This window comes from Phaseolus vulgaris, chromosome 9 (genome assembly GCF_051622355.1).
Source record: "Phaseolus vulgaris cultivar YP4 chromosome 9, ASM5162235v1, whole genome shotgun sequence".
In the NCBI taxonomy this organism is placed as follows: Eukaryota; Viridiplantae; Streptophyta; class Magnoliopsida; order Fabales; family Fabaceae; genus Phaseolus; species Phaseolus vulgaris.
The window spans coordinates 13,055,292-13,082,841 of NC_143506.1; the positions used below are offsets into that span (position 1 = coordinate 13,055,292).

A 27,550-nucleotide genomic window follows, 5' to 3' on the forward strand; every position below is an offset into this window, starting at 1 on the left:
ATCTATTAGTTTTGTATATCTCATATAGAGAAAGAAGAGAAAAGGGAGAAAAGAAAATGATATATTTTATTAATCAATAATTGTTACACACTTACATTATTAAGTACTATATTTATATAACACATAATAAAAATAAAAGATAAAAATAAATAACATAAACTGATAGAGCAGTTACAACTGAAAAAGTAGTTACAACTGAAATTCTAAAATATTATGAGATCATATTTATCATCTAGTAGTGTCCCACAAGCTGAAACATGTATATCTTTCATGTTCAACTTGGATTTCACGAAATAACCGAGGATGCAAAGGTTTGGTCAACATATCAACCACTTATAGAGGAAGAAACTTGGATTAAATGAATGAGACCTTCTTGAAGTTTAGTCCAAACTAAATGACAATTAATTTCAATGTGTTTCGTTCTCTCATGAAACGTGAGATTCTTTGTTATGCATATAGCAGATTTATCGTCACAATAGACAACAAAAGATTCAGAAATATTAGTATGCAAATCACAACACAAATATTGTAACCATTGAAGTTCACAACTAAGTGAAGCTAGTGCTCTATATTCTGCCTCTGAAGAAGATCTGGACACTGTAGACTCCTTTTTACACTTCCATGAAATTACAGAGTTTTCCATAAACACACAATAACCAGTGATAAACCTTCTAAAATCAATGCAAGTTCCCCAATCTGAATCAGAAAAAGCTTTGATAACAATTTGATTATTACTGGAAAAGAATAGACCAATACCAGGACATCCTTTCAAATATTGTAATACACGAAGAGCTCCTGTCATATGAGGTTCTCGTGGATTTGAAATAAACTGACTGAGTTTATGAACTACAAAACTGATTTCAGGCCTAGTGTGTATAAAAAACGCCCAAACAATCTTCTATATTCACCTAGATTCAAAAGTAATGAACCTTCACTTTCAGAGAGAGGATAAGATGGTTCCATGGGAGAAAAGGCGGGTTTGTAAGCCAATAAACCACTATCAGAAAGAAGATCTAAACAATATTTTTGTTGATAGAGAACAATACTAGAAGGTGAACGACTTATCTCAAATACCAAGAAATAGCGAAGAGTACCAAGGTCTTTGATACTAAATGAGTTATGAAGATGATTTTTAACACGACAGATTTCCTAAAGATTATTGCCAACCAACATAATGTCATCAACATATATCAATAGAGCGATGAAAGAATGATTGTCTCTAAGGATAAATAAAGAATGATCAATTGTACTTTGAACCTAACCAAGTTGTATTACAATCTGAGTTAGTTTTGAGTTCCATTGTCGACTCGTCTGCTTTAGTCCATATAAAGATTTTCTAAGTTTAAAAACTTGTGTGGGATGAGAAAGAGTAAGGCCTGCGGGAGGAGTCATGTAAATTTCTTCATCAAGATCGTCATGAAGAAAAGCATTATTCACATCTAGTTGATGAAGAATACATCCCTTAACACTTGCTATAGATAAAATAAATTGAATAGTAGTAATTTTAACTACCAGAGAGAAAGTCTCAAAATACTCAATACCTTCGGATTGAGTATATCCTTTCGCAACCAAACGAGCTCTGTACCTATCAATGGTGTCGTGTGGTTTATGCTTGGCTTTGAAAATCCATTTACACCCAATAGGACGCTTAGGAGGCAAATCCATCAAAAACCATGTTTCATTAGACTCAAGAGTATCAAGTTCACGTTGCATAGCTTCTTTCGAACAATCATGTTGTATCGCCTGTTTAAATGATTTAGGTTCTTGGATAGAAGAAATACTATGACAAAAAGAAGAATATGTAGGAGAACAATTATGATAAGAGAGATACTTTTGTATAGAATATTTAGTACTTGAAGAATGATTGGTAACATTTTTTAAGAGAAGAAAGTAGTGTGATAGTCCTTCAAGTATCCAAGTGGTTGTTTGAGATGAGTAGAAACTCGAACAGATGAAGGTTGTGGATTAGAATGTTGGTGTTGCAAGACATCAATATCAATTAAATGTAATGGTGTAGAAGAATCAGTAGCAGGAACATTGGATGGTAATATAGTTTCAGAAACTGAAGGAACAATATCACTATTAGATGTATGCACAGCAATATCATTATCATAAATAGAAGGAAGCAAATGCTTAAACATATCATGTGTGTCAAAATTGATATCTATGTTGTCCTTATAAAAAGGAAAATGATTTTCATTAAAAATAACATCGTGTGTCACAAAAATATTTTTTTTTATTCATATAAAAAAAAGAGTAAAATAATTTGCCCCATCTTTGTAACCTAGAAAAAACACATAATTACTTACCAAAGAAGCATTAACCACTAGACCAGACAAGTTTTTTTGTCATATTATCATTTTTATTATACTTATTATTATTAATATAATTTATACATATAAATTATATCAATAATAATAATAATTATATTAAAAATATAAACTATATTAATAATATTAATATAAATTATGTTCATGTTATTAATATTATATTCATATTATTAATATTATATTCATATTATTAATGTTATATTCATATTATTAATATTATATTCATATTATTTATATTAATAATATTATTCATATTAATATTATTCGTATTATTAATAATAATAAGTATAATAAAAATCATAATAATAATAAAGAATTTGTCTAGGGTAGTGATTAAATTTTCTTTGATCAAAAGTAGTTACAATTGAAAATCTAAAATATTATATGAGATCATATTTATCATTTAATAATATCATTGTCCACAGGTTCAGACTTCTCATCGGGTGTTAATTTCGACGAAAGACACATGTCCACATCTCGACGAAAGGCACATGTCCACAAAGTATACCTCACGAACCAACCGAGCACACCTCTACATGCACATACACGTCTAATGACCAAATCAAAGCATCACTTAATACCTCATTTTAGTCTAACACAACGTGATAATCTTAAATAACCTCCAAAGAAATCCTAACTTGAATGTAAGAATTTTTTTTTTAAATACCTCACTTTGACCGAGGCCGATAAGACCTTCCCACCCCTAAAAAAAGAATCACGGTCCTTGATTCTTAATGTTTAGTCTATGTAATTTATCATTAAATTACGTAGATGTAAATGGAAAGTAATAATTAAAATTATTTTGAAAAACTAGCCCTTGTTTTATGATTTATTTTTTCTTCTTACGCAGTAATTACTATGGTAAGGCAAAGATATTAGTTGAATAATGATAGCAACAACTGAGTTGCTGAGACGTTGGAGCAAGAATTTCACGAGTCAAATGTCTTAGGATTGAAGATAAATTTTATGAAAGAAGTACCTTCAATCTGAGGAAAGTGAGGGAGGGATGGAATAATGTACTTTACTGGTTTGGCCTAAACACTGAGAAGAGAATGAAATGGATCACACCAAATGGAGTCTGTTTCGGTTAATAGGTAGCACAGAAAACTTATACCGATACTTAACTATCTGGTGTTCTTGCAGGTAGCGTTGCGACCAACAATATTTCATCAACCCCGCCAATTGTAGCTGTAGGTTACTAATTACACACGCATTTAATCAGATGAACCCATAAACATTTCATTTCCCACTACCATTCATAAACATCACATCCACAATAGATGGTTTAACAAATTAAAGCAAACAATAATATCTACGTAAATACTCATTAATTTAAGTTAGGTATGAGATTATGGGTCGAAGATCCACATTACAGCTGAGATTTTTAAATGAATATATATATATATATGCGTTGTGAGTTATAAGTTATTACACTATTACATGCAGTTTTATGTTGTTGTCCATGGTTGTTAATATAGGTCAAGTGCCAATGAAGATAACATATATAACAGTGGCGGCAAGCATAAGTAGATATGTGAAAGCGATATTAGATCTTTATATTAAATGACTCAATATACCTAATAAAAGTATTCACCATTCACTCTGAAATAATAAATATTGCATCGATTGCTTTTCAAGATTAGAATTCATTTAATTCCACAAATACTTAATTTTATTTATTTTTAAAAAAATACGAAGGATGGGAATGTACGGTTGATTTGATTTAATTAGAAATCCAAAAAAATCGTTTTTTTCAACGATTTTTTTTCTTCTAAATGCACATTCAAGAATATATTATATTGTACATACATATAATTTTTTTATTGTTTTAAAATGTTAATAGATTTATATTTTCAAACGAGTTTGGGACCTAGAGAATGAAGTACCAAAGCCAGTCGGAGTGTTAGCACTCGGATATGTCAGAGTATGGTAGATAATGACGTACATTTCTCCTTGAAATATCTTTGAAATGCGTGTTATTTATATTACCTTAATGGATTGGCAGGTCGGATTAGGGAATTGGTTCGTGTTTAGGGTTGTGTTAAACAACCCTTAATTATGGATTAACTCTGCTGACTTGGTTAACCTTGGCTCAACGTTAATGATCGGTCGGCCACGTGTCGTCACATGATTTAGACAATAACTTAGTCCGTCTGGCCAACTCACTTGTTCATCCGTTCATACTACTAAAATTTATGATCTATAACTTCCTATATACTCTAACGTTTTCCTTCCGGCTCGAAAGGTATTAGATTCTTCAGAACTAGTGGAAGAGGAACCTATGAAATATACGGATTTAAGAACAAAAACAAAATAAAAGTAGTTGCATATTTTGTTGAGTTTAAGAGAGATTTGGTATTGAAGAATACGTAACATAGTCTCTTGCCATATCTGAGGAGTGGTTTAGTTTTGTTGCTTTTCAAAGTTAACTGACCTGAACACATGAATATAATAATAAGTGAATAAATGTGTGATGGTGCAGAGAGAGAATGAATAAAAATGATGAACTGTTATATATGTATGAGGTGAGGAGAGGAAAAGCAGTAACATAAGGTGGTGGTATAAACGGAACGTAATCATTGGAGGAAGACATGGAACATACACGTCGACGTGTGAAGTTGTCGCTTTCACCTACCCTCGAATGGCGAATCCAACCAACCCAGATATTCTTTGAATTTTTATTTTTATTTGTGGGATAATTTAAATTTGGAGGGTTTGTTTGAGATATTGCGTGTGCAGAAGTGTTGAGTTGAGTTCATTGCCGCAAGAGAGAGAAAGAGGGATTATTATGATTTATGCGTTAAGTGGAGGTTTAAGGGAGGGAGGGTTACAAGTTACAGGTCCACCAACTGGTGGTTAGGGTTTGAACCCTTCCAAGCAAACACCCACCACCTCCCATCTTCCACACACACACACCGTCTTCATAAGGCATTTGCCACACGTGAGAAACTCCACAATGATTGAATAAATATTTATTCCTTTTTACCAATATCAGTTTACTTTTAAACAAAATTAATAAATAGAGTAGGTGTTGTTGGCGAGTAGACAAGTTCTACAATTTAATAATAATATCTTTTTATTGGTTGGTGTCGTTGTTCTAATGATCAGGAGGTCGGTCTTTGTTTGAAATATAATCTCTTGGGATTGCCATTTGTCTGGGCTACCTCAAACTCAATTTATGGATTGTTGTCTAACATTTCTGCTCTAGAAAACTCTTTTTTTTTGTAAAGAAATTTAGTACCTGCTACTGCTTCTATCTCTCACTTTCAGGTATTTTTCTTTTCTTTTCTTTCATTCTTTCTAATTTGGTGTTTGTACAACAGGTCTATGTAGCAGATTAGAAAGATTGTCTCCTTAAAAAATAGATTGTGATGATGATTGATGATGTAGTGTTGTTTGTGGTATTGGATGATGCTTGTGATGGTCACTGGAGGACAAATGGGGGGGGGGGGGCGCTGGAATTTGAAGACTAAAAAACGCAGAAAATTAGAATGTGAAAGTTACTGACTTACTCGGGATAGAAGTTTATAATTTGAGAAGTGAGAGTGAATGAGTGAGGTGCTTTACGCGGGTCTAAGTTTTCAATCTGATAGTGTTTTTGTTCTTCATATATTGGTGTTTCCCTGCTTCAGTATTTTTACGGTTTTCACCAATGAAACCATGTCTTCTGTGTTCTGGACAAGTGGAAATGTTGGATTCTCGTTTCGTGGTCGCTTGTTTTTTCATTGTCTTTTATTGTTATTAGTCAAATTCACATCACTCTATGCTCCCTCCGTTTTGTCTATGTTGCAAAATGCAACCAGCAAGCATATATCATCACCAACAGCTGTATTCAAAGACCTTCTCAATCTACAGCTTATAATGAAACTAGAAAGTGTGCACATAAACTTTGCTTTTGTTTCGTCTGTTTATTTTTTCCACTCTATTTCTCTTTCTTATCCTTCCAACCCGCGAGAATTTGCACGCCTTTCAACAACTGAGTATCACATTAATCAAAGTTTTTCAGACCACCATTCTCCTTTTTTATCATAACCCCCACAATTTTCCTGATCTGACCATGTGAATATACTAAATCGTTTTGCATTTGTTTGGAAGAACGCTTAGACCCGAAATTCTGGGGCGTTTCAAGCTAGTTCTTGCAGTTGGTTAGTGAGCTTGGGTTTGAACTTTGAGGCCAGAAACCAATTTTTGTTATTGTAGATCTTGGAGGATTTTTCCCCACGCGTATCTGTTGTGACAAAATCTCCAAAACCAAAGCTGCCAAATGAAAAATAAAAGAAATAATGGTATTGAATAATGGCCAAAGCACTCCAATTCCTCATCGTGCTATACATATTTTGATGGTTTGAATTACTTTGTCCGTATCATATGCTTATCCTGATCCTCAAACAAAGCACACACTGTGATTTTGATTATACTGTGCATATTGATTGAAGTTGGCGTTGATTATTTTCCGTAATTTTGTTATACATAGTTTTAAATATTTTAATTCAATGAGCTTTTGATGATTCCGCATCACTCTAACCTTGTTCACTAACGGAACAGAATAGCAGGGGATTCATAATAATACAGTCGCTACTCATTTCCCTAAAAGCGATGCGCAGCTGATTCCATCTCGGAACACACATGCCTTCAACTGCATCTGTCTCGCCATTTCAATACCAATATCACGACACTGGTCTCTTACCTCTAATGACTGATTTTTCAAACCCAAAGGGAACTTTGTCTCTCAAAGATGATGATGCTTATAACCTACGTGAAGATTTTAGAAGTGATGGATGCATGGGATCTGTGTCTTCTGGAGGCTTTCATGAGATTATAAAAAAGGAGAGTTTTTACAGCCCCCACCCCTCAATGTGTCTTAAAGAAGTCCCCTCCGATCTGCCGGGTTACTCCAACAGTATTTTAAACTCCCAATACCTTAGGGCGGCACAAGAGTTGCTTGATGAAATAGTTAGTGTCCGAAAGGCTTTGAAGCAACCTGGAATGGAAAAACAAGAGAACCACCGTGACATTGGATTAGATGGCTCTAAAAATTCTTATGAAAAATCTACCCAAATGTCTTCAGCTCCTAATGGTGAACTATCATCTGCAGAACGGCAGAACTTGTTAGATAAGAAAACAAAGCTTTTATCCATGCTGGATGAGGTAGTGTACATAACTCCAAACTTTTAAATTGCATTCTTTCTTTTCATTCCATTGACATAATTGGCTTATAGTAATCTGTTTCCCATTTTCCTCGTAGATGTTTATGTTTTACATGGGAATACCATAACTTGTTTTTCCCAACTTTACTCTTCTACATGGGAATATACGTATGTTTTTTTGTTTTCTAGTTTTTAGACCTCTGAAGTTTTACACTGTTTGGAAAAGCTCTGCTGTACCTATGCGTATACTGTGTGGTTTGCAGAGATTCCAATTGCCCAAAACAGTAACCGTAGTAAATTGGTTTCAAAGATTAGCTGTCACAGCAGATTGAACAAGTGCACCACCAGTAATGCCATTTATTAAACAATTGATGTTCACAAACTTTATGTTTTTTCGTTTAAGATTTTCCATTTCACAACATGTGAAAGAATTAATTAAGCGGACACAATATTGCTCTTCAGTTGTATCTATAATTGTTGTGTCGAAATAAAATAGTTATATCTATAAAACTGATCTGTTGCTCCAATGTTTGAAAGATATGCTTTACTATTGAAAGGACAGTTAGTTATGAATTATGAATTTATGAGTGTTTGATGGCCGACGGTTAACTCCGTTATCCTTTGTTTCCACTGGTTATAGGTGGATAAAAGATACAGACAGTACTGCCATCAGATGCAGATTGTGGTGTCATCTTTTGACATGGTTGCTGGGTTTGGAGCAGTAGAACCATATACAGCACTTGCTTTAAGAACAATTTCTCGCCACTTTCGGTGTTTGCGTGATGCCATCAGTGTCCAAATTCAAGTGACGCAAAGGAGCCTTGGGGAGCAAGAGGGAATACCCCGTCTCCGCTATGTGGATCAGCAACTCAGACAACAAAAGGCCCTTCAGCAACTTGGCGTAATGCGACAAGCTTGGAGGCCTCAGAGGGGACTTCCTGAAAGTTCTGTTTCAATACTTCGTGCTTGGCTCTTCGAACATTTTCTTCATCCGTACGTCACATGTCACCCTCACCCTATACTTGGTGTTTTGCAATAAATCACACTATACTAATCTTTTATGTTCTCATTTTAATAAAACTCTTGAGCTTACATTTGATAATTGAACCCAGTTATCCCAAGGATTCCGAGAAAATTATGCTGGCTAGACAAACAGGCTTGACCAGAAACCAGGTATATTATTGAAAAAATATATGAACTATACGTAACTGTTTTCATGGAGACTATGTTTTCTGTAACGAAAGTCTAAGTTTCAGTTCAGTACCATGGTTTCTAATTTTTGTTGAGCTATCCAATATTGATATCAGGTAGCAAATTGGTTCATCAATGCAAGGGTGCGTCTTTGGAAGCCAATGGTTGAGGAAATGTACAACGAAGAGTTTGGAGATTTCGAGATGAACTGCAACCTTTCATCTGAGAACACGGTCAAAGGTAAGAGGGATGATGTTCAAGAGTCTGATAGCAATTTAGTAACTGTTGATAATGCCCAACCCCAACCTCTAGCCGAACTGGATAGGGGGGTCAACGCAGAAAATATGGTGATGCATTCTGGAACTGAGAAATTGCAGGGTGACCAGAACCTAAGGCTTGGCATGAATAACATTAACAGCAGCAGCAACAACAACCTTCATTCTATCTCGACAAATCCGAACGGTGGCTACGGGAGCCTAATAGGTTCTAGTCATGCCACATATGATTTATCAGAGTTGGGTAACTTTACTGTGGGAGGCCACGTTTCGCTTGCATTGGAGTTGAGGAACTGTGAAAGTGATGGGTTTTCCATGTCTGAGGATGCCATCCACAAACGAGGTAATCAAACATTGGCCTCTTCCCCGGAGACTGATTTACTAGATTATCATTTCACGGATTCAGGAAAGCAACAACACAGGTTTGGCAATCCCCATTTGCTGCATGAGTTTGTCGTATGAAATCTAGCAAAAATATTTGATGATTTTAATGGATCTCTGGAGAGGTGTACCAAAACAAAGCTGAAAGAGAAAGCCTATGCTAGTTTCTTCTTCTGCTGCTGCTACTCTTTTTTCTACCTCATTCTTGTTGCCTATTGTTCGTAAAAGTGATGCAAATAACGAAACCGTACAAATTATACAGGTAGATATATTCGCTTGTAATATTGCAGATGATTGGTTGTATGTATGTTCAGGAAATTTTTGTAAGGATAAAAGAACACGTCTCGTGTATTATGTTGAAAAAGGAATCTCTTAAAGAAAAGAAAAGAAACACGGTAACAAGTACATGTGAATATATCGATTCTTGTTGGTAAATTCAGCATGTACTGTGTGGTCCATACTCCATGTGCGCGCCTAGTTATTGTCATTGATGAATCATGATGATGATGCTTCATAACTTGCACGGAGGGAAATGAGCAGTACATACGCGACTCAATAATATTAATTCATGAATGTCCTTACTTTTTAAGAAAAAAGAAATGGTTCATTCATTGATGTCTTTAAACAATTGATATTGAAAGGGTATTCGTTTGAAGTGGCACAAACTAGTAGCATTAATAGTGTATTAATTTAGGAATCAGATGAGGGTGTAGGGTGTTGGATATGTAGGTATGCGACCTTTACAGACTAAGGTTACGGAACCAGAAAGGGACAAGTGAAGGAGTCCAAAGGAACAAATATGCAGTAAGGATCACAAAAGCATCCAAACACAAACCGATATGCTTCTAAAAATCAATCTTAGCAGCACAATACTATGATGAATGAATGCATACATAATCAGTAGCCACCCATTTTTTATTTCTTTTTCATTTTTTCAGAAATTGTGATAATCACTGTCCTTTCAACATCCCTATGCTTGCCCACCATACCTAACAGGGAAAAAGTTAGATATAATTTATACAGGCTCACAAACTGACAATCCTAGAACTAGGAGTGTGCAAAAGATAGCCCACTTTTCTCCTCTTTTTGCAGATCATAACAATACAATGAACAGAACAGTTTAACCTATGGAGGGCTCCCCCTCCCCTCCCTGTGGTGAGAGGGAAAAAAAGAGAGTTACACTGTTTCAAGCTGCTTTTAAGTCTCCCAAAAAAATACAGCCGCAGGGACTAAAGCAGGAAGATTGATGCTTTTGCTTGTTGTTTTATAGTCAGGAAAGTTGGGGACCATTTTATTTTATTGTCATTTTCTATGTTTTCTAACATAGCCAATTAACTGGTTTCTTTAAGAAAAGGCCAGACTGTGCCATAGACTCAGGTCTGAAGGTAGAGGGTAGATGATAGATATAGATATAGATCTACTGGGAAAGAGAGGGTAAATTATGGTAATATTCATTGAATTATTATCTAAGGCATATTTTACATCATAGTTGAAACTTGAATCGCAGAAATTGCTCGACTAAAATTTGTACACCCATGGCTTTCTTTTAGGTGTTCGTTCGAAATTTTATAAAACCTGAGACTTATTCTATAAAAAAAAAACATCTATTTTAGAATAATTGCTCCGAATCTGTTGTTGAGTATTAGGCATGAGGAAGTTTCTTTCAACCTCAATTGCGTCAATAAGTAGTTCGAATTAATAGGTAAAACAGTCGTACAACCTTTGTCCTGTTATCCAGGTTTTTAGCTTTTGTTCCAACTTTTAACCCCAATATTTATCTATGCTCTTCACAGGTTGTTTGTTTTTTTCTCTTGATCCTTTACACCATCCATCTCCTAATAATAAATCTTCTCTTGTGTGATCTTGGTGGCATGTCAGTTCCAAATTTGGTTAGAGTTCACACACACTCACATTTTTTTACTGAATACTAGAGTTCACACCCCCCAAAATCTCAATGGCTTTGATTCTTAAAAGTGTACGACCTCTCTCTCCCCCTTGAAACTTCGGAGTTGATGGTGACCACTGATTATCCTCGCCAATGAACACACTGCTCAACATCGACGGGCTTCGTGCGACGTTGTACGGATTCTCCACTTCTGTGTATTATTTAGACCTATTTTCAGATAGATTTTTACTCAAATAGTTTCTTCAGTACGTCAAAAACAGTGTCCATTTCCCTTCCAAACCCCCTTCCTCATTCTATCTTTTTTAGCAAATCACAATGATATGTCTCATATTTTCTCTTTCACTGTAGTGGCCAAAAAAAAGAGTCACAGCCACTTCGATACACCCCACATGCCTCAAACTCCCAATACTTTCTTCTGCTCTTTATTTACAATACAAGACTAGGAAAACTTGTTCACTACCAACACTAACAATCTCACGCACTCTTACCGTAATGTCCAACTCCATTACCCACCAAAACCAATTTGAGAACCAAGAGCTTGATGCTTATGGCTCTTCCGAGGCATAATAATGCGTTTCCTGAGGCCTTGGGAGCATTTCCTAGCATTGGAATGGCTGAGGGCTCTGAGATAAGCCACCCAAGGCATTTTATGGATCTTCTAGGAGCAGCTAATGAGAGCAATCACCACCAACCTCAAGGGCTTTCCCTCTCTTTAGGCTCTCACATGCTTATTCCTTCTGATGAATACAGGCATCATCAGAGACCCTTGAACACTGGTCTCATCAACCCCAATTTCTTCATGCCTGGACAAGAGGCACGTGTGGCCTGTAATCCACCCGTGGAGCATCTTACTAGTGACTACTTTTTCAACACTGACACTGGCACTAACACTTTTGTCTCCTCTTCTTCTGCCCCTTTGAACCGGTCTCCTAATTCCACACCTTATGCTCCTCCTGAGTCTTTTGCTTCTGTCATTGGAAACTCGAGGTACCTCAAACCGGTACAGTCCCTTCTTGAAGATCTTGTTGACGTTGGTGGAAATGTGGTGGATAGAATCAATGAAAAGTATGTTGAGAAGATGTTACACGGGAGTAGAGGTGTTAGGATACTTTCCTCAGAGTTGAAGGCAGAGTTGAGGAATAATGGACCTTTATTAGCTGATAAACATGAACATCACATCAAAATTGCAAGGTTGATATCTTTGTTGGATAAGGTTGTTTGGTTTCCTCTGCCAACTATCACTAACTTGGATATATCTTTGAACTTTGGTTTCCTCAACTTTTGGACTTGGATATACCTTTGGACTTGAAAGTAATTTATTATCTGTTTTCTTTCTTTTTTTGCTCTTGATTTTCAGGCTGAGGGAAGGTGTGAGAAATATTATCATCAAATGGAAGAAGTGGTGTCATCCTTTGAAATGATAGCAGGTTTGGGAGCTGCCAAGTGTTACACTGCTTTGGCACTTCAAGCCATGTCAAGGCATTTTTGTAGCTTGAGAGAAGCCATATTGTCGCAAATAAATGCTGAGAAAAGAAAACTCTTTCAGGATTTACCTAAGATTAGTAGTGGGTTGTCTCAACTAAGCTTGTTTGATAGAGACATTAGACATAGTAGAATGTCTCTCCAACAACTTGGGGTGATTCAAAGCCAGCGCCAAGTTTGGAGACCCATCAGAGGGTTGCCTGAAACCTCTGTGGCAATTCTTCGTTCGTGGATTTTTGAGCATTTTCTCCACCCGTAAGCTATTGAAATTTGGTTCTTGTTTTTTTAATTACTCTTCAGTCACAAGCTGCTTTAAAAAAACACTGATTTGACATCTGATTCTCGCAGTTACCCTAATGATTCTGAAAAGCTAATGCTGGCATCTCAGACAGGTTTAACTAAAAACCAAGTAATTCCTTATCCCAAACTTCACCCTTTTTTCCTTGTTCTTTTCGCTATGATCATGTTGGTGGTGTCTTTATTGTTGCTTCAGGTCTCAAATTGGTTCATAAATGCTCGAGTACGGCTATGGAAACCAATGATAGAAGAAATGTACAAAGATGAGTTTGGGGAGTCTTCTGAAGACTCCAACCCCGCTGCTAACAATTGCTTGACGAGAGAAGATACCACAGATTGTGTAGAGGATTGAATCGAAGCCTCAGAGAACAAAATCTATTGTTTGAAAAAAAAAAATGGTTGCCCCTTTTCTCCAAAATCAATAGATAAACATTATATAACATGACAAGAAGATGAGCCAATATGTTCAGGCGAAGTTGAAGATTTTGAAAATCATAACAGATGATGAACCTTAGATTAACTGACTAAACTGTCAGCGTTGTAACACGCATGAGGAATTTTAAGAAGCGTTATTATTTGGACTGAGTTTTGTTGAGAATATTTTTTTAAATATGTCTTTCAAAGTTTCAATTGACTTATGTACGAATTTTATATCCAAGTATTAAAAATTTAGAATAATTTATTTTAATTGAATTGTATCAAACTCCTATCAGATTCATCTCATTAGAAATTTAATTCATTTATCATTTATATGACTTCAAATAATTTATTGTTAAATAAAATCACTTTATAATAAATTTTGGTAGGAGTTTGTATATATAATTAAAAAAGTTTCTATATATGCATAACTTAATATAATTAACCTAAAGTCTTTTTTTTTTTTATAAAGTTTTCGGGTTAGACATCACTAACCTAAAGTCTTTAATCATTACATTGTTAATGATTTTTAGATAAAAATTCTTTAATCTCTGCACTTAAAAAAACATCAACTTTAAGAGATTAAAATATATTAAAATGATATCAACTTTAAGAGATTAAAATATATTAAAATGATATGAGTAAAAACAACAAAGCATAAAAATTTATGTGTAAAGATTAAAAGAAAATGTTTCTAAATATAGAAGATAGAATTTTTTTTTTGTTAAATATAGTTTTTTTAAAGAATTTTTTCTAACTACAATTTATAGACTAAAATCAGATTCAACCTTTATTTTATTTTTATTTTTCTTAATTTCGTAGATTTTTTTTTAGTATAATATGGTGTCAAAAAATTATTAAAATGAGATTTTTGAAAAAATTATAGATAAGTTATGTGAGAATCATAGGACTTCATTATTAATAAGTCATGACATAAGTTTGATTTTGTCAATTTGAAACAATTTTTAGTGGAAGGAACAAACTTATTTTAGAAATACACAACTTTGATTAATGTTAATCAAAGTTTGTAGATATAATATTATTTAAAAAAAGTTGGGTTATATAAACTGAAACGTATCATGCTCATACAAATTCAGTTGTCCTAAGTTGTGTATAACTCATACGACATTTTGTTTAAAATTAACTATATTGATTGATAATTACTTATAATTGTTACAATAATTTTAATTATTGTTAATTACTATAATTATTTATAATTAATTTTCTATTTGTTATAATTATTACAATTATTAATAATTACTACAATTATTAATAATTACTACAATTATTGTTACTACATCGAGTTTATTTTTAATTATTACAATTACTTTATATTTATTACAGTAATTATAATTATTTATAAAATTACAAATATTTCTGAAATTATAATCAATTATTTATAATTATTATAATCATTAATAATTTTTTCAACTATTTGTAATAATTTGAATTATTTATAATTATTAAATTATTTATAAATATTTTAAATTTATTATAAATATTAGAACTAAATCAAATAAACTGAACTCTAATTATCTTCGTACTATTTCATTTAAAAAAATACAAATTTCGATAAATATTAATTAAAATTGCGTGTACTATCTAGTCCAACTCATTTTTTGAAATCGAAAATCGAGTTACATGCACAATTTTTCCTGAAGGAAATCACGTTAACACTACTTATCATATGAAATTTTTTTCAAGAAGTCACTCCATTTTTTTCTCAAAATGTCAGTTCATTTTGGTAATATTTTTGAAAATTGGACCAATCTGAAAAACAATAGGAAGTTTTTTCCTGCATCCCTATAATTTTTTTTATCTGCGCCCCATAATTTTATAAATTTTGAAATTGACCTTTATTTTTTATTTAAAATCGGAATCTGAGAGTGTGTTACGGATTCATTAATTTTAAAGTGAATCATGTTGCTTTCCGGATGAGGAGGTGTTTTGAAAGCAAATAAATTATTGATTTTTTCAGGTTGCTGAATTCAGAAGCCGAATTTCTATTACGGATTGGTGGATCTGAAATGATTTTTTTAATTATGGATGTTTTGCATTTTTTTATTTTGAATTAACACTGACATTCATGTACTACCAGCAGCACCAATCTGGAAGGTTACCGAACGCACCAATACGAAATTTATCGAAAGTGCCAATCCAAAAATTTACTGAATTTCATAATTCAAAATGCAAAAAATTAAATGTACAGTTTTATAAAGAGAAAATTTTGTCTTTGCACAACATTGTGTGAGTGTAGGAAGAAAAATGTGGGGTGCAGAAAGAAACTGCCAAAACAATATACTTTGGAAGACCAAAGCAATTACCATGAAGTAATTTTGATTCTAAATCGAAATTGGTTTGGGCTTGATGCGAGATATAAGCCCATTCTGAAGGGGTTTGAGTTTAGCCCATACATTTCTTCGTCCCCATCATGGCGAGAAGATTCAAGACAGCGTATCAGTTCAGTTTAACTATGATCTGGGAGTAGAGCAGATAAGTCCTCGTGATTCCTAAACCAGGTTGCGACCAAGTTTGCAATCACACCTCGAACCAATCGACACCGAGCGCAAACCCTAGAATCAGAAATAGAATGGGATTTTAGAGATTTCAAAAGTTGGGAAGAAGAATGGCGAAGCATTCGGTGGCAATGGCGAAGAAGCGGTGGCCGATAATGTTGGCAGCATTCTTGTCCGTCTCGACGCTGACAGTGCTCTTAATGAGAGCCACCAACTCCGATTCCTGCAATACCAATCGTTTTGCTGTAGCACAGGATAACCAGATTCGTTCCTCCGCCCAAATCGGAAACGCCGCTTCTAGTCCCCTAAATTTTATGAAGTCGAAGCTAGTTCTCATGGTTTCACATGAGCTATCTCTTTCAGGTACCTCGTTACAAGCAAAATCGAGTTTCATTTTTCTATTTCTTTTTTAATTTTCCGTTTTATGAGATGAAAAAAAATGTACTGGGTTCACTTACAGGCGGGCCTTTATTGATGATGGAGTTGGCGTTTCTGTTGAGAGGCGTTGGTTCTGATGTTGTTTGGATCACCAATCAGAAACCAGCGGAACCTGATCAGGTCATTTACAGTTTGGAAAGTAAATTGTTGGACAGAGGAGTACAGGTGATTTACTTTCCCTTTTTGTGGTGTTATTTTGGTGACTGTATGTATCATTATAGGACACGGTTCAGTATCTATGATATCAGTGTTTCGAGAGAGGATGTCCATGTGATATCATACCAACTAGGTGTGACCTCATGTCATGGAGCTCATAGTAGAAAAGGGTAGTGTCAAAGAAAATCGTTGTGTGATTCATTGAATAAGATTGTCGTACAAACAAAGCAATACAACATGCATTTACAGGATGGGAAGATGAGTACCTTGCAAACTAATATGCAACACTAAGTGAATGGGATGAACTTGATAAATACCCTAACTGGATACAACTACAAGAGATGAAGGGATTCCGTAATAACCTACACTCAAACTCAACTGAACTAAGTGTAGTTTCTATTATATGATTCAAAAGCATGTGTATACTATAAAGTCACGTAGCTCCAACATAAATCATGGGGAGCCAGAGTGAGTGATCAAGAAGTAAATTATTTTGTAACTATTTTCTCCTCTCCCTATGGTCTGTTTAAGTTAAACTTTCATTGATAATATTCTCCTATTTTTCTGTTCACATTTAATTCGTGGCAATTTAAAAAACTGTAATTGAAAGTCCTTTGTGCGAGTCTGTGTAGATAGACACACACACATATAGATATTGGAAAGTTGGGTGCATCAATAGTCTGCAAATAGCAAACCTCCAGTGAAATTAAGTTCAAATATATTGTTTCCCCTAAGTTTGTCTTGATTTTGGTTTTGGGCCCTATATTTTGAAAGATTTCTTTTTTATCTCTATAATTCCATTCTGTTTAGATTTTGGTTCCTATAGTTTAGCGACATTGGTTTTGATAGTTGTCTCTTTGAGTGTATGGATGGTGGCATTACTAGTAGCAGATAGACTGCCGATAAAAAAAAACAAGTAGCAGAGATCAAATCTGAAATGGAATGAAATCATAGGAAACAAAAAGCCATTTTTAAAATGTGTGTGTATAGGGACAAAAAAACAAAATCAAGGTAAGCTACAGGGAGAAGCATGTATTTAAACTAAGAAAGTGCATGTAATTAATCTACTATTCCTATTAACCTTATAACTGACTATAGATATTTATCCACTATAGATTCTGGATGATGTATATGCTATTGTAAGCTTGTTCAAATATCTTTCCACAATTTCAATTTAGCATTTATTTCTTCCAAAATTTGATAAAGAGAGGAGTTTTTGTTTCACCGCTTTCTTCTGTTTCTTGTATTGATTGAGTTTGATATTAGTTCTGATCTGTGAGAAATGTGTAGACCAGCATTTTGTATCGATGTGTCATTGGAGGACTTCTAAGTGCATCCTTTGTTTACATGTTTGACTCCTCTTAGGTATTGCCTGCCAAAGGTGAAAAGGCTATAGATACAGCTCTTAAAGCTGATATGGTCATTCTAAACACGGCTGTAGCTGGGAAGTGGCTGGATGCCGTTCTCAAGGAAAAAGTTGCACGTGTGCTTCCAAAGGTTTTATGGTGGATTCATGAAATGCGAGGGCATTATTTCAAAGTGGAATATGTTAAGCACCTCCCTTTTGTTGCAGGTGCCATGATTGATTCACATACAACTGCACAATACTGGAAGAACAGGACTAGGGAGCGTTTAGGGTATGCTTCTGACATCATTTGATAGATTTTTACTGCTACCTGTTCTGTATGACTGCTATAATTTGAGTCAAGATTCTAACTCTACGTGTTGATCCAACTTTCTAGGATTAAAATGCCTGAAACCTTTGTTGTACATCTTGGAAATAGCAATGAGCTTATGGAAGTTTCAGAAGATAGTGTAGCTAAGAGGGTTCTTCGTGAGCATGTTCGTGAATCTCTTGGAGTGAGAAATGATGATCTACTTTTTGCCATCATAAACAGTATGATTTCTCTCCTTAATGATCATTATCAGTATTCGTTTGATAATGCATGATTTGCTAGCTAGTTATGTTACCTAATTAACATCTTGTCTATTGTAATTTGTAGTTATCTTTTCTTTTTGTTGTATGTATTAATTTAATCCTTCCCTATCGTTGTACGCACAGACACACTTTGTATTCATGTTGACAATCTTTTTACCAGTCTACAATTTGAGCCCTAGGGTGAAATTATTGCAGGTGTTTCTCGTGGTAAAGGACAAGATCTATTTCTTCGAGCCTTTTATGAAAGTTTGCAACTTATCCAGGAGAAGAAACTCCAGTTGCCATCTTTGCATGCTGTAGTAGTAGGGAGTGATTTGAGTGCTCAGACAAAGTTTGAAATGGAGCTGCGCAAATTTGTTATTGAGAAAAATATTCAGGACCGTGTTCACTTTGTGAACAAAACCTTGGCTGTGGCTCCTTACCTGGCTTCTATTGATGTTCTTGTTCAGAATTCTCAGGTATACACTGATATATACTCTGCTGAGTTGATTGAAACAAATATATATTGCATTCTGTTTTGAAAAATGAAAGTAGCAATATGACAGCAAGGGGGTAAAAGTATAGATTAGTGGTAAAAATCTTTAATTTGTAATCTTTCTGCTCATAGCAAGATTCTTATTCATTCATTGCTTTATCTTTTACTTCCATAACATATTAAGTCAGAGTTCAGTAAGGGACTTGAAGATGTTTATGTTCTTCATTTTTGGTTTTTGGGATTGATTAATTAATTTGCGTCTCTTCATATTAGGCACGGGGAGAATGTTTTGGAAGGATAACCATTGAAGCAATGGCATTTCGGCTGCCTGTACTGGTATTTCTTTTAATACATACTATAGTGGCCTTTTCAACAGGACCTTTCCTGTTATACTATGTGTATAATTGCCTCTAATTCTGTACTCTACATCCAATTTTATATGATACTATACTTTGTTAGCGTGTTTATTCATTTGTCTTAAATCTCTATTATATTCTTAGAAAGCGGAACCTAACTTGACCTCACAAAACTGGGCATATAGGGTAAGGTTTACCCACTGGTATATTATAATTTTGTTATATCTAGTTGATACGAGATCTATAATACAACTGCTCATGTACTCTTGTTAGGATAGACTCTTATATCATTTCATGAGATGAATTTTAAGTTTACTATAATTTGACCATATCTCTAGTCGTTGTAGGATCTTCGAAAATGTTACTGTTTATCTTTTTATTATTATTATCCTTGGTCCTCTTTTGCCGCCCTCCTCAGATAAGGAAAGAAAAAATAAATAAATAAAAGTTGTTAATTTTTGTAAGCTTTTGTGGCTTTTGTGAAGCTCCAAAATATTGTTTTTGAAGGGTACATATAAAAAAAAGATAAATTTCAATTTTTCTTCTCATTGTTTAGATGTAATTAGTAAAATTAAATAATGTTAATTAACTTTCTTAATTAGTGCAAACATTAGTTAAATTTGCTTATATTTTAGATCGGAGAGAATATCTTATTGCCTTCCAACTGTTTCAACTTGCTTACTGCTGTTTGGGAATCTATACAGTTGCAAACTTGTGTGTGCTTGTCTATTGTTGTTTTCTTTTCTCTTTTTATTTCAAACGTGTATGTGGTATTATATTTTGTTGTTGTTGTTGCAAACTTGTATGTGCTTGTCTATTCTTGTTTTCTTTCTTTTGGTAACTTCTTTCATTAAAAACTTTTCCAGGGAACTGCAGCTGGAGGCACGATGGAGATTGTGGTGAATGGGACAACCGGTTTGCTGCATCCTGCTGGAAAAGAAGGCGTGACACCTCTCGCCAAGAACATTGTGAAATTGGCAACACATGTTGAGAAGAGGCTGACCATGGGAAAGAAAGGGTATGAGAGAGTGAAAGAGAGGTTTCTGGAGCACCATATGTCACAGAGAATTGCATTGGTTCTGAAGGAAGTTTTACGGAAGGCTAGGCAATAGAGACATTAAATTAACCAGGTTAGGTACTTATCTGTTAAATTGTATATTGATTCCACAGGAAAACAAGATTGGTTCGGTTCGGTTCGGTGAGAATGAATTGTATATCCAAATGTTCTTTAATACCCATACGAATGCGAGGAAGTCTCTTGCACTCTTTTGGACACGCACACGCACTGATTCATTGTTAGTTGAAATTAATGTAAAACTGGTTGAAATTAATGTAAAACTGGCGGAATGAAGTGCCTAATTTTTATCTGAAGAAAAATTAGAGTTTGTTGGAAATAGTGCACATCTAATAGTATTTATTTTGAATCCAATGGTATACAATTTTTTCCTTATATAATAGTGCATATCTTGTTTTGCTTACCAGAAGCATCCAAACAAATACTTGGCAAAAACTCAATTAGGTAGGTACAGCTATTTTTTCGATGGTGCCGACTTGGTTTTCTTAAGAATAAGGAGAATGGCTTGTTTAGTTGAAGGTCGGATTAGCTTTTATATATACATACGTGTGTAATACATATTTATGACATATCATATAGTAAATGATAAATATAAAATTGAAAACAATTAAAAAACATTTAATGAGAATAAAAAATAATATCAAGTTCATGATATAATATATTGCAGGATTTAAACTATTGTAAATTTTTAAAATATTTTCTTATAAATAACATTTGAAGTCACATTCTATATCTATCATTATCTATGTAGGTGGAAAAAAGATAAAGGAAAACATAATTAAAATTGATGGAACTTGAATTCAAAATGAGCTTTTAGATTTCGTCGTTGAAACTTGAAATATTATGACACAATAATTCATAGTAACAAATAAGACTAAAAAAAATAATTTAAAATATTTGGGAATAGAATAAAAATTAAATCCCAATATATTTTGCTACTAGGATGATGGGTATATGGGTCGTTTCGATTTGTTTAAGGCCCCGTCCGTAAAACATTTAAAGTTTAAGGTTTTTTGGTCATCCACCCCTATAACTTTTTAAATTACCATTCTACCTTTCTTGTTTTATTTCAATGTTCCTTTCTCCTTTCATTCAATTTGTTATTGTGCATTGTTTTCTTCTGTCGTGGTTCGAATTACAGACATTTCAACAAGCTTTGGTGGTAGTTTGAACAAATAAATCAAATTAAATTTTTTGTCTCCCTATTAGTATTCGTTGATGATGATAAATATTAGTTATTAATTTTTAAGATGACGTTTTCATGTTTTAAATTGATAACTCAAATTAAATAATTTTGTATCAGATTAATTTTATTACAATTAAAAAATTAAATTATACTAAATTAAATGTTTTTCATATTTTTTCCAAAACTATTTTTTACTAGTTAAATTTATATTTAAAATAATTTTATCTTTAAAAATAAAAACTATGATTTAAGATTTAAAAATTGAAATAATTACATTTTAAAAACTTCTTTTTCAATGCCAGATTTTTAATTTTTAATTATCAATGTTTTATTATTTCTAATTTTTACTGATTTATTTGTCTATTTAATGCATATTTATAAAATTAATTTTACTTCCGATGGAAGTCTTTTTATCTAAGGCTTTCTTTTTTTTTATATGTTAAGATTTGGATATATTTTTTCTCCAAAAATTAAATCAATTTAATCTTACGAGAAATACAATGAATTTATTTAAAAAAATTTAAACTATGATTTAAAATTTGAAAATTAATTCAGTTTTAAAGAAATTCTTTTATTGCTTGCTTCTGATAGTAAAAACTAATATTTAATTTTTTAACGTCACGCTTTTATTTTTCAATAATTAATTCTCAATGTTTTATTATTTTAATTTTTTTATATTTTCTAATTTATTTAACATAATGTATATTTATAAAAATACCCTAGTTTTGGGGAAAAATTGACTTATTTTGTTTTATAGTGAGATGGGATATAAAATATTAAGATAAGATTATCTTTAAGAGAGAAATTAATATAAAATTGTGTTCTTTTACTGGTAATGATGGTTATTAACCCTGATGTTTTTCAAATTGATAACTTAAATAACTTGTTTTTTAAAATTAGTTTGATTATAATTAAAAATATTTAAATTGAACTAAGATGTTAGTTATGCTCTCTTCATTTATTTTTCATTGTATTTCAACAATATACATTACATTTAAGTTTAATTTTAAATTTGAACAGTATAATTAATATCTTATTACAAGTGTTTATTTTTGTTGGAGGAATGGCAATTTGGTGGTTTATTTAAAAACATAGGGGGTTAGTGGTAAAATAAAAAAATTGCGAGACTTTACGTGCCAGCTTAAGTTTCCATGGTCACAACATAACTCAAGCTATTCCGTTCTGGTTCGGCGTCCGATTTTGTGTGACCAACCTCACTCTTTCTTCCTTCTTTGGATTTCGAAGAGCAACAACGATGGCCGATGCAGAGGATGCCCTACGACGCCGTAATGCGGTGGCGGAGTATAGAAAGAAACTTCTTCAGCACAAGGAACTGGAATCCAGAGTCCGATCCGGTTTGTCTATCATTTTTCTCTCACTTCTAGTAGCGTCTGCAGTTCCTCCGTGCTTTTAATTTCCACTTATTCTCGATCCTCGTAGTTTTAGGGTTTTGTAATTGTAGTTGTGCTTGACTTTGGACAACCCTATTATATTCCTTGGTTAGGATTTTGGGTTTTCTTGGACAAAAATTTCTGCGGTGAGGTTGAGTTGTGAGTATTATGACCTTGATGAAATGTGATTGTGACTATTTTACATCTTCTAGGAGCTAGGGTTTGGTTATCAGCCGGATCTATTGTTGAAATCAAATGAGGTTCTTTTGATGAAATAAGTGAATTCCTAGTTGAGTAATGAAATATTGGCACGGTTCTTACCCAGAGAGGACACCATCGTCATATCTTAGCATGGTTGGATAAGCCACAATCTGTTTTCTGCTGTCCTATATTGTTTCAGAAAATGGAAATTCCTTTAGCTCATAATTTTATGACAAGTTTCATTAAATTTCTCCTTTATGGTGGCACAACCCCTTTCCTTTGTCTTCTATCTATGGGTTTAATCTTATAAGACGAGTCTGGTAACTTACTGGCCTTGAAAACCCAAATTTGCAGTGAGGGAGAATTTGCGTGCTTCAAAGAAAGAGTTCAATAAAACAGAAGATGATTTGAAGTCTCTTCAAAGTGTTGGGCAGATCATTGGCGAAGTTCTCAGGCCTCTTGACAATGAACGATGTAACTATTCTGTACTTTTATTTTTGTATATTTGAACGATATATCATTGTTCAACTTCATTCTTTAATTGTGTTGCCAACCTAACTTTTTTATAAATATTGAATTACATTAAAAAAAATTCCATTTTTGTTCCCGACTTTATCCCTGAGAGAATTTTGTTTCTTACGAATACAAAACATGTGTGCCTTCGGATTATTGGTTCGTTTTATAATTATATTTCCTGATAGAATGAACTTAAGAGTAGGTCATTGGTTATAGAATGTTTGTTATTGTTTTCTCAGTGATTGTTAAAGCAAGCAGCGGTCCCAGGTATGTGGTTGGCTGCCGCAGTAAAGTGGATAAGGAAAAATTGACTTCTGGAACAAGGGTGGTTCTTGATATGACAACACTCACCATAATGCGAGCACTTCCTCGAGAAGTAAGTCATCACAGTTTATTATTTTAATATTTTCACTTGATGAATATGTTCTTGTCTTGTTGGGTTATCATCAGATTTATTTAATCCCGGTGGTCACTATTGTCTCTAATTCTCCGATGCTTGAGTTGCCAGGTTGATCCTGTAGTTTACAATATGCTGCATGAAGATCCTGGTAATGTCAGCTACTCAGCTGTTGGTGGTTTGTCTGATCAGATCAGGGAATTGAGGGAGTCAATTGAATTACCCCTAATGAATCCTGAGCTCTTTCTTCGGGTTGGAATTAAACCTCCAAAGGTGGTTTGCCTTTCACTGCACTTTCTAGTCTCTGACCTATAGTAGTGTTAATCTTTATTTTAGACCGATAGTATCTTTGTTTTGTCATTTTTCTACATATATTTTTAGTGAAAGTTTATTTGTAACGACTATACTTTTAAATTTTACATTTGATCAACATCTTTTCAATTCATATCTTTCAGGGTGTTCTCCTTTACGGTCCCCCTGGTACTGGTAAAACATTGTTAGCTAGGGCAATTGCCAGTAATATTGATGCTAACTTCCTAAAGGTTAGATTATGTTTCTTTTTTTGTCAATTGTGTGCTTTGAAGTTTTCTTCATTGTAAAATTTATGTTACCTTCCTTCATTCTGATGTAGGTCGTTTCAAGTGCCATAATTGATAAGTACATTGGAGAGAGTGCCAGGTTAATCAGGGAGATGTTTGGTTATGCGCGTGATCATCAGGTGAGATGCTTGCGTGAAGTTGTCTTCCTATGTGTTTACATGTACTAAATAAAAGATGTTCTAAGTATGTATTTTGCTATATTAGCCCTGCATCATTTTTATGGATGAGATCGATGCCATTGGTGGTCGTCGTTTCAGTGAGGGAACAAGTGCAGACCGTGAGATTCAGAGAACACTAATGGAGCTTCTTAATCAACTTGATGGATTTGATCAACTTGGAAAGGTATATTTTATTCATAATACCATTTAACTTGATTTAAAAGAAGTTGTCAACCCTAACCTCTATAGAAAAGCTTGATCCCTTGTAGCAAATTCCGAGGTTAAGGAACTTCAGTCTTTTATTTATTAATTATTATTATGTCGAGATGGTGGGTCTGTGGTAAGCCTATTCAAAATGCAGTTCATTTTATAAAGAAATTGTTATAAACATTGCTGCTACGAGTATTAAATAAAAAATGGAGAATTCTAACCACTGTTCTTAGCGTACATAATTAAGGAATCTAAATTGGATAGTTTTATAGATTAGTATTGTATAACATTTATAGTTGTCATTGCACTCCCTCCCACCATGGTTTTCTTATACGTTAAAAAAATTAAATTGTGTTCCTTTTAATGTTCATTTTTATCCATGTCCTATGTGCTCTCCGTCATCCTTGTATGGTGTGGGTGAGACTTTGATGTACTTTGCGATGGTTTTGCATAGGACAAGAATGCAAGAGTGAGAGTATGTTGAGGGACTAAGTTGGTTAGGAAATGAGTAGAATCTATATCCTGGCTTTTCATCTAGCAACTTTTTGGTCAATGAGTATTCACAATAACAAAAGGGATATGCCAAAAATATTCATACTGGATACAGATGCATCATCTATCTTTTAGTATCCATGCCATGTAGTCATGAGATTTGTAATATTTTATGTGTGGAACTTCCAAAAAGTTCTAGCGATGTTACTTGTCTTTGGAGAACCTCCCTTGTAGATGAATCCCAAGGACAAGCATCGTTATTATTCTGCTGTTATTTTTTTCTTTCGGGTGGGAGTGAGGTGAGTGGACTGATGGTAAGTCACTAAGCCCACATGTTAAGATACATTTCTTTCTTGGATTGTGATTTTACTTTCATTTATTCCATTGTTTCTAATCTGAAAAATGGACTAGCAAATTGTGTCATGAATTATAATGTTTGCAAATAATTCTTCACTGACCATTTACCAAAAAAATGAGTAGGAGCTGCTGCTACTTCATGGTCTGGTGGTAATGAAATTGTAAAGTACAAAATGAATCTTGTACATGCTTTTTATGATATGGAATATTTTATACGACAGTTCATTCCTTTCTATATATAATATTTATAATAATTATAAAATGAATTAAATATAAAAAGCATTGACCTTTATTTCTTTAAAGTATTCTCATGGATATGGTAGTTTTCCTGCAAAATGACTTTTGAACTAAACTTGGTGGATTCATGATGACATTGCTGTCTACATTTCTGTTGTAGGTTAAAATGATAATGGCAACAAACCGACCAGATGTACTTGACCCTGCTCTCCTCCGTCCTGGAAGATTGGATAGAAAAATAGAAATCCCTCTGCCTAATGAACAATCAAGAATGGAAATTCTCAAGATTCATGCTGCTGGAATCGCCAAGCATGGTGAAATAGACTATGAAGCTGTTGTGAAGCTTGCAGAGGTGAGTTCTGTTGGCTTGACTGCATTAGTAGTTTTTGTCAAGAGTTGTTGCATGTCTAATTTTTTGTAAATTGCGCAGGGATTTAATGGGGCTGATCTTCGAAATGTCTGCACAGAAGCTGGAATGTCAGCAATTCGTGCTGAGCGTGATTATGTGATCCATGAAGATTTTATGAAGGTGAGTTCCCTGTTTAGTAAGTAAATTTTCTGTGTACTGATGGTAGCGAAGGATCTGTCTCTCTTTGTTACTTACAAGGACAATAACTTCATTTATTGTTTTGGTTCCAGGCTGTTAGGAAATTGAACGAGGCAAAGAAACTCGAATCCAGTGCACACTACAATGCTGATTTTGGTAAAGAGTAGAATCTATTCAAAATTCCTGCAGAGCCATGGATATGTAGGGGCAGTGCATCTGGGGTTGGAAATACATCGGGCAAGTTACTGAATTCATAGAGCTAAGCGTGATTTTCCCTTTGGGTTATGACTTTTGTTATCCGAATTTTAATTTTGGAAGGATAACTTAATCAAACGGTAAAGGAATGTTCAATTGAATTGTATTATCGTTGCCCCTCCAAAAACCCCTTTATCTGGATTGTAGAAGTGACTCACATGTTATACTGGATCTTGGCTTGTCACAATTTCCTTTATATTTAAAAAAATTAAATTTGCTTAATTTTACAAATTGACATGATTATCAGTTTATTGTTTATTTATTTAAAGAACAGAATTGCCACCCATCTGATGGTATAACCTTGCTTTTCTTGGTGTAATTGTTATATATGGAGACGTTAAAACAAGTCTTTTTCCGGAGGAAAAAAAGGGGTGTGGGATAATAATTTGCTCCCATCAATTTCCAAAATGGATTATATAGTTCTTGTGAACGTCTGCTGATTTTGGAAACTGAAAAAAAAGTTTCCCTAAAGAGAAAATGTATAAAAGGGCTTTTACAAATATGCATTTCTTAATTTAAGTGCCAAGAAACGCACGGCTGCGACTGTAGATACTGTTTATGCAACTTTCAACTTATAATGTTTTCCCGAACAGACGTATTCGTTTAACTAGCGATATTACCGA

General features: G+C 33.8%; 4 protein-coding genes across 8 annotated transcripts; all 4 read left to right on the forward strand.

Annotated features, from left to right (window-relative positions):
- Positions 1–4,825: 4,825 nt before the first annotated feature.
- On the forward strand, positions 4,826–9,759 carry LOC137820816 (BEL1-like homeodomain protein 3). 4 transcript variants are annotated; one of them, XM_090295328.1, is made up of 6 exons: positions 5,438–5,600; positions 6,876–7,478; positions 8,118–8,470; positions 8,590–8,650; positions 8,785–8,908; positions 9,046–9,759. In XM_090295328.1, the coding sequence occupies exons 2-6, from the start codon at positions 6,957–6,959 to the stop codon at positions 9,048–9,050; spliced, it is 1,065 nt and encodes a 354-aa protein (XP_090151454.1). In that variant the 5' UTR covers positions 5,438–5,600; positions 6,876–6,956; the 3' UTR covers positions 9,051–9,759. The 4 variants fall into 4 exon arrangements, with proteins under 4 accessions (XP_068481180.1, XP_068481178.1, XP_090151454.1 ...); XM_068625079.1 differs by lacking the exon at positions 5,438–5,600 and adding an exon at positions 4,826–5,271 and having other exon boundaries at positions 8,785–9,759; XM_068625077.1 differs by having other exon boundaries at positions 5,145–5,600; positions 8,785–9,759.
- A 1,815-nt stretch (positions 9,760–11,574) lies between these two features.
- On the forward strand, positions 11,575–13,594 carry LOC137820818 (BEL1-like homeodomain protein 11). The gene is given in 5 exon segments (XM_068625081.2): positions 11,575–11,787; positions 11,789–12,443; positions 12,588–12,967; positions 13,061–13,121; positions 13,206–13,594. Coding segments are annotated over 5 exon segments (1,317 nt in total). The 5' UTR covers positions 11,575–11,722; the 3' UTR covers positions 13,362–13,594.
- Positions 13,595–15,668: 2,074 nt separating this feature from the next.
- Positions 15,669–20,700, forward strand: LOC137821012 (uncharacterized). Of its 2 annotated transcripts, XM_090295362.1 has the most exons (8): positions 15,832–16,305; positions 16,403–16,545; positions 17,902–18,033; positions 18,110–18,173; positions 18,279–18,433; positions 18,671–18,933; positions 19,224–19,286; positions 20,173–20,700. In XM_090295362.1, the coding sequence occupies exons 4-8, from the start codon at positions 18,115–18,117 to the stop codon at positions 20,416–20,418; spliced, it is 786 nt and encodes a 261-aa protein (XP_090151488.1). In that variant the 5' UTR covers positions 15,832–16,305; positions 16,403–16,545; positions 17,902–18,033; positions 18,110–18,114; the 3' UTR covers positions 20,419–20,700. The 2 variants fall into 2 exon arrangements, with proteins under 2 accessions (XP_068481502.1, XP_090151488.1); XM_068625401.1 differs by having other exon boundaries at positions 15,669–16,305; positions 17,902–18,173.
- Positions 20,701–22,646: 1,946 nt separating this feature from the next.
- LOC137821864 (26S proteasome regulatory subunit S10B homolog B) lies at positions 22,647–27,158 on the forward strand. The gene is made up of 10 exons (XM_068626652.2): positions 22,647–22,922; positions 23,514–23,633; positions 23,915–24,051; positions 24,184–24,345; positions 24,528–24,614; positions 24,704–24,790; positions 24,876–25,013; positions 26,286–26,477; positions 26,556–26,654; positions 26,765–27,158. The coding sequence occupies exons 1-10, from the start codon at positions 22,823–22,825 to the stop codon at positions 26,837–26,839; spliced, it is 1,197 nt and encodes a 398-aa protein (XP_068482753.1). The 5' UTR covers positions 22,647–22,822; the 3' UTR covers positions 26,840–27,158.
- The last annotated feature ends 392 nt before the right edge of the window (positions 27,159–27,550 follow it).

What these genes read in the sequence shown, in the direction of transcription:
- LOC137820816 (XM_068625079.1), top strand. Translation starts at nt 6,957, where the DNA reads ATGCCTTCAACTGCATCTGTCTCGCCATTTCAATACCAATATCACGAC. An exon ending in TTCGAACATTTTCTTCATCC is followed by an intron (nt 8,471 to 8,589) that starts GTACGTCACATG and finishes AATTGAACCCAG; the next exon opens with TTATCCCAAGGATTCCGAGA. An exon ending in CAGGCTTGACCAGAAACCAG is followed by an intron (nt 8,651 to 8,784) that starts GTATATTATTGA and finishes TATTGATATCAG; the next exon opens with GTAGCAAATTGGTTCATCAA.
- LOC137821012 (XM_068625401.1), top strand. Translation starts at nt 16,053, where the DNA reads ATGGCGAAGCATTCGGTGGCAATGGCGAAGAAGCGGTGGCCGATAATG. An exon ending in AGGACTAGGGAGCGTTTAGG is followed by an intron (nt 18,174 to 18,278) that starts GTATGCTTCTGA and finishes CCAACTTTCTAG; the next exon opens with GATTAAAATGCCTGAAACCT. An exon ending in CATTTCGGCTGCCTGTACTG is followed by an intron (nt 19,287 to 20,172) that starts GTATTTCTTTTA and finishes AAACTTTTCCAG; the next exon opens with GGAACTGCAGCTGGAGGCAC.
- LOC137821864 (XM_068626652.2), top strand. Translation starts at nt 22,823, where the DNA reads ATGGCCGATGCAGAGGATGCCCTACGACGCCGTAATGCGGTGGCGGAG. An exon ending in GATTTGATCAACTTGGAAAG is followed by an intron (nt 25,014 to 26,285) that starts GTATATTTTATT and finishes TTTCTGTTGTAG; the next exon opens with GTTAAAATGATAATGGCAAC. An exon ending in TCCATGAAGATTTTATGAAG is followed by an intron (nt 26,655 to 26,764) that starts GTGAGTTCCCTG and finishes TTTTGGTTCCAG; the next exon opens with GCTGTTAGGAAATTGAACGA.